General features: G+C 41.8%; 1 protein-coding gene across 4 annotated transcripts in view; it reads right to left on the bottom strand.

Annotated features, from left to right (window-relative positions):
• Atp6v1h (ATPase H+ transporting V1 subunit H) overlaps positions 1-6,613 on the bottom strand; it is a 113,271-nt gene that overhangs the window by 45,586 nt on the left and 61,072 nt on the right. For all 4 annotated transcript variants that reach the window (XM_004633374.2, XM_023717682.1, XM_023717683.1 and 1 more), the window contains one exon: positions 468-646. In XM_004633374.2, coding sequence (XP_004633431.1) covers positions 468-646 — 179 coding nt within the window. The remainder of the gene's footprint in view (positions 1-467; positions 647-6,613) is intronic.

The following is a 6,613-nucleotide window of genomic DNA, read 5'->3' as shown; positions in this document are numbered from 1 at the left end:
AGTATCCTGTTCGAATAAAGAATTTACTTTAATGCAGGGTCAGACAGTGTAAGAATTGACCCAGTGTACTGTTAACACTCACACCCTGACTCTGACAACAAGAACACAAACCAGCTACACCCATCCCATCACCCTACTGAATAGAATGGCATGAATAGCGCCAAATGAGAAAGCACATACTCTGAACCAACTGTTACCATGTAAAAATTATATCTCACTAGAAGACATGGCATATCTTAAGGAAATCTCTCATTAATATTTGGCAACGTATGCAGATTTTCTTTAAAAGCTGTCCAAATCAGCATGTGAAACTATAACCCTAGCTCCTTGAGAGGCGAGGCAGAAGGAGCGCTGGAGCCCAGAAGCCCAAGACCACCACGGACAGCACAGCAAGAACCTGCCAAGAGCATGCTGCTCAAGCCCTCAACAACACAGCATGCGAGAATTTTTAAATACTAATAACACACCTAAGGTCCTGGACACTCTCACCGAGCTTTTCCAAAAGAAACTTGATATCTTCACTGATGTCTTCGTCGTCGTACTTCTGCTGCTCCAAGTTCTCCAACTGTTTCAGAACCTTGCACTGAATCATAGCCAGGGCATACTCCTGACGAGTTTCTCTTTCAGTTGATTTTTCTAAAAAGTTCTGGTTAGAAAAAGACACTTACTGAGGAGCCTTGTAACTGTTACGCAACAGTCTCAGACCCCTCTACTTCCTTTAAACCCTCTCACCTCCTCCTATTGGGTCTTCACTTCACTTGTAAGTGCCTGGCTCCACTCTGAATATTTCTCTAGCGAGTATCTACCCATGCGCTGTCAGAAACCTGCTTTTACTTACACATGGCTACAGTCTGGGTCTGAATGTCCCCCAGGCGAATGTGTAAAAGGCCTGGTCCCCAACCCACAGCACTACGGAAGGTGTGGAACCTACAAGAAATGGCACCTCGCTGGAAGTGCTCAGGTGACTGGGCACGTCCCTGGAAGAGGAGGATATTGGGACCACAGGGTGATCTCAGCGCGCACGTGCGCGCGCGCGCACACACACACACACACACACACACTCTGCTTCCCGGCTGCCACCAGATGAGCAGCTTCCTGCCATGATGTGCTGCCTCACCATGAGCCCAAAGGTACTGAGGCCAAGCAAGCACAGCCCAAAACCCCTGAAAACACGACCAAAATAAACCTTTTGTGCGAGTTAATTATCTGAGGTGTTCTGCCCATGAGGGCTTTGGTTGGGGGGCGCTGTTTTTCTGGGTTTTTTGGTACACGGAAGGGAACTCCAGACTTCGGGCTATGCCACTGAGCTGCATCCCCAGCCCTATGCCATCCTTCCTGGGTTACTGAACATCTCTCATTACTGACCTCGCCAAGCCTTGCAACACTGAACACATTTAAACCTAAGTCCGTCACAACGGCTTCTTGTGGCCGGCTCCGAGCACAGTACAGTAAACTCCACGCACGCTGCACACAGGAAGAATATTCCTCTAAGCATCTCCACTTTCCAGTCTTGTCATTATTCTCATCTCACCCAACAACCCTCAAGCGCACAAAACACAGTATTTCAAAAATCTTGCTCAAATATTGAAAAAGTTTTATGATATTCAGGCGAACTCTCCCAGTTTTCTCTTCTCTGTACATTTCTAGTCTGAAGAATACTTACAAATATAGCAAAGGATCATATGAATTAAAAATGACAAAGTATTCATTGAATTAATCCATATTCTGAGCAAAGACCAAGCTGGTACCTAAGAACAAGAGTGAACAAGGTACGGTTCCTGCTTTCGGAAAAGGTCCTTTCATCAAATTCTTTGAAATCCATCCCAAGAGAAACAAAATTTCCAAATGATCTGTACACAAATATAGAAACAGATGTCACCTAGCATGTGCAAGTCAGAGAGCAGTATCCACTCTTCTTTCTGTTTCCACCAGATTTTAAGCACCTTGAGAGTAAGTAATGTCTCGTTCCTCTTCATATCACTGTTTCTGCTCAGCATCCAACCCAGAGTTAACAGTCAATAAAATATTTGTGACCCTAACCACTCCTCAGTGCTATATCTATATCATAAGTTACTTGCAACCTCTTTTTATTACAAATATACAGTGAGTAGGATAGAAATAGCATACTCAATCTATTTTTAGAATTACTTTAAAACTAAAGCATAAAATTCCTTCCACTCAGTTATGAAGAACCTACCGGATGAATTCATTTCTTGCAACAACACAAGTATGAAAGCTGGACACACTGAAAGAGCAACTACCTACAGGAAAAATAAATAAAAGCTGACAGACTCTATGTGAAGCTCACACTCATTTTGAGCACAGAGCTCAGGAAACACTCCAAGGAACCTTGTCACTTCGGCTTCAACTTGAGGCTAGGTTCTATAGGTTGTGCATCAAGCACAATGGCCGTCAGAGAATCACAGAAAAGCCAAAAAACAGTTTTTCTGGCTTAAAGAGGCAGAAAAGTGACTCTAGCTCTAGTCCACCATATGAATACTAAAGAGAAAACGAGAACCCCACAAGACATGGAGTAGGAAGGAAACCCACATCCTTTCTAATCTGTGCTTACACAGAATAGACTCAACGCTCCTCAGCTAAAGATAAATATGAACTGAAGCAGCCACAGCTGCTGCTTAAGAAACAAATTCTCCAGCTCAAAGTCATGTTAAGAAAACTAGCTGCCAAAACAAAGGAAGCAAAACTCCCCAGAGAGCAACAGCAGAATCTGGAGTCTCCACAATGTATATTCATAACGCCCAGGATATAATCTAAACTTACATGATACACAAAAAAGTCATCACAGTATAGAATATAGTCTCAGAAGAAAAAGCAAATCAATTGAGTCCAGCTTCAGGACACAGAAGATATTAAAATTAAGAAAAGGACTTCAAGACAACTATTATACCAACTCTCAATAAAATGTTTTTAATGAATAAAATATTCATAAGAAAAATATGAATTACTTTAAAAATACTGAACAGAAATTCCAGAAGTAAAAACTACAACTTCTGAAATAAAAATATTCATGGTTGGATTTCAGACCCAAATGAAGATAAAACAAGAAAGAGAAAACTGAAAAACAGACCACTAAAATTATCCAAAGAAGAGGGAAAGCGAAAGAGGAAAACCAAAAATAAGATGTATTATATACATACACAAACACCTCACAATAAATGTAATCATCATTCATGCACATACTAACAAAAATCTAAAATATAAAACTAGAATTATTCAAAGAGATGCGACAAAATACAGGTCTCAAGAAATAAAAGACCAAGAACCTGTTAGATTCCTGCAAAAAAGGCAGCACTCGTATGCACATCAACTGGAATACCAAAAGGAAAGGAGAAAAAAATGGGTCTGAACATTTATCTGAAGAAATAATGGGTGAAAAATTCCCAATTCAGTGAAGGAAACACTCAGATCCAAGTTGTCCAGTGAACTCCATGGCTAAGCAGGGGACAACACTGTTAAGCTGCTGTCATGGTCTGTGTCGAGCTGTCCCCGCAAAGCCTCATGCAGTCAGGGAGCAACTTCTAGAGCTTGCAATTACTTCATGACCCAATGCTGGGATACGGGTGTGAGTGCTACACCTGCCCTGGAGCAGACAGCCCGGGTGCAGCATGAGAGAGGGAGAAAGGCTTGCTCTCTGCCCCTCTGCTCTGCCGCCACCCCAGCTGCTGCTTCTCCCTTTGCTCTTTGCTGTCTTCTGCCGCCATGCACTGCTGCCCTCTGCCATGGGCCACTCTGCCTGCCAGCCAGCCGAGTACGCACTGAACCTCCACAAACTGTGAGCTAAATAAAGCTTTCCTTCCTTAATTTTGGATGTTGAGTATTTTATCCCAACAACAAGAAAAAAGTAACCAAGACAGTTGACAAAATGTTTGTCTCAGGGGTATTTTTGTTAACACAAAATTGAGTACAGAATTCTGTTTACAGTTCGAGAGAGGACAGAGCTAAAGCACATGGACCACAGTGACCTCAATAAATTGTTAGAGTGACCAAAGCTTCCTTCTGCTAAATAAAAGGCATTCATTCCTTTGGTCAATGTAATTTGGAAGCTTCATCGTAAGTTAGAAAATGTGTCTCCATCTATGTAAAACACGTGAGCTAGAGACAAAAAAAAAGTTTTGTAATAAAAATTATAATTCCAATCGGGGGCAGCCAAATAGCCCGGCAGACTAAAGTGCCTGCTTAGGCAGGTGCAGGGGTCGGAGGTTCGATCCCTGGTGTGCCATGCCGTGCTGGCCCCAACCCCAAGGTGGGATGAGAAGACAACTGAGACTGGGCACAGTGGCGCACACACTTGTAATCCCAGCTCTTGGGAAGCTGAACACAGGCGGATTACTACAAATCTGATCTACGTAGAGACCCTATAGGCCCTAAAGACCCTGTAGACCCTTACTAAAATTAAAAAAAAAAAAAATCCAAAAAAATATATATATTTCATGCTGAAATGTTAAACTATTACCATTATGAAATAATTATTAAAAAGAACAAAACTGGGGCCAACCAAATAGCTCAGCAGATTAAAGCACCTGCAAGGAGGCACAAGGGCTGGGAGTTCAATCCCTGAGCCTGCCATGCCAGCCCAACCCCAGAATGCGCTGAGATGGCCACTGAGACTGGGCGTGGTGGTACAAGCCTGTAATTTCAGCTCTTGGGAGGCTGTAAACAGGGGGATCACTATGAGTCTGATCTACTAGTGAGACCCTGAACACCCTGTAAACCCTTCCCTAAAATAAATAAAAAAATAAAAAATAAAAAAACAAACAAAACTAGGGCTAGGGAGATAGCTCAGTGGTCTAAGTACCTACCTGGCAAGTGCAAGGACCTGGATTCAGTCCTCTGTACCGCATCCTGTGATGGCCCCAAAACCCCAGGCACACTGTGCCAGCTGCCAAAACCAAATGTGGTGGCGCACGTGCATGGTGGTGCATGTCTGTAATCCCAACACTGAGACAGGAGAATCACTAAGAGCAGGAGCTGAGTAACAAGACCCTGTACTACATAATTAAATAAATATAACAAAACTAATTTTGCAATGCAGTATTATCAGACGACTTTTCAATTTCTAATATTATTTTATTCTGTCATGTAAAATACTACAAACAAAACATTTAATGGTTGACTTTTAAACTTTAAATATACTCCAAAAACTCCCAATGGTGAAACAGCTCCTACTGGATAAAGCCTCTAACTGAAAACAATTGTAATATCTTCATGTGCTCTACAGAAACTCTCCGAAGACACAAAGGACACCAGAAACTGAAAAGGGTCTAGACTTGAAAAAGAAAGGCACTAACATTTCTGTTAGTAAGGTTTTCTCCTAAAGAAAAGCTCCAATCAGAAAATTCACATAAAACTCCGTAGAAAACCAAACTCTCCCTATCCTGAAGAAACCAGGAAGTTCACAATGACCACAGTTCTAAATAGTGGGGGGAAATAGTCCCTGCACGCGGCAAGCAGGATGAGGCAGGAGGATCACTGTAAGTTCAAGGCCAGCAAGATCTTGTCTCAAAAACAAAAAAGCTAAGGGAGAAAATCACAGCAAGAGAGACAAGGGAAGGAGCCCACAGTCCTGCTCCTGAGCACTGCCTGTGTCCCTGGCTAAGCGCTGAGCTACACTCAGCAAATGCTGCAGGCTTCCAGCTGCGTCAAAGGGCATAAGGAAGACAGCCCAGGGCTGGCGCCAAGCCGTGTGAAATGGCCACCAACCAAAAACTCAACACCTATGGGGAACATAAGAAAACTCAGAGTATCTAAGATGAACTACTCACAACATTCAGGACCAAATTCCACGTTAGGAGGCAAATGAAGAAGCAGAAAACTGTGACCAATACCACAGAGAAAATCCAATTAAGGAAAACCAGCTAAGCATGAGATAGATTCAGTGTTACAACTGGCAGAAAATATTTATCATCCAAAGAAAGTACTCTAAAAGGAAAGCTCAGCAGAAACAAGTACTATAAATTTCCAAGTGAAAATTCCAGCAATAAAAATAGAATATCTGAAATATTTAAGGTTACACAAAAGTAGACTACGGGTAAGGCCAGAGTCAGTGAACATGAACACAGATGGACAAAAATTATTCAATTCCAAAGATAGATGGGGGAAGAAGCCTGTGCTCGTGGCAAAGCCAGCGAACTCACAGCACACTGCCAGTCCAATGCGCATGTAAGTGCAGTCCTAGAAAGCAAGGCGTAAAGACGCCAAGAAAAAATCTTAAGACATAATGGTCAAAACTTTCCAACGTCAATAAAAGTTGCAAATGTACATATTGATAAATTATGTAAAAACTACAAAGGAGAAATAAAACTAAGCCCACACATATCACAATTAATTTTAAAAAATAAACATAATGTAGACATTTTTAAAGGATCCAGAAAAAGACATCTTATATATAGGGAAGCAAAAGTACAAACGAAGGCTGACTTACCAGAAACAAAGAAACAACAGCAAGTCAAAGGACAATAGAACAGTATCTTTAAAGTGCTGACAGAAAAAAAAAAAAAACCTATGAACATAGGTTTTTACATACAGCAAAATTTTATATACAGCAAAAGTACCCTTTAATAATCACGTAAGGGGGCCGTTGCTGCCACTGCCA

The sequence above is a fragment of the Octodon degus genome, unplaced genomic scaffold, assembly GCF_000260255.1.
Source record: "Octodon degus isolate 3935 unplaced genomic scaffold, OctDeg1.0 scaffold00054, whole genome shotgun sequence".
NCBI lineage: Eukaryota > Metazoa > Chordata > Mammalia > Rodentia > Octodontidae > Octodon > Octodon degus.
The sequence above is the reverse complement of the archived record's forward strand: the minus strand, read 5'-3'. Positions and strand labels throughout refer to the sequence as shown.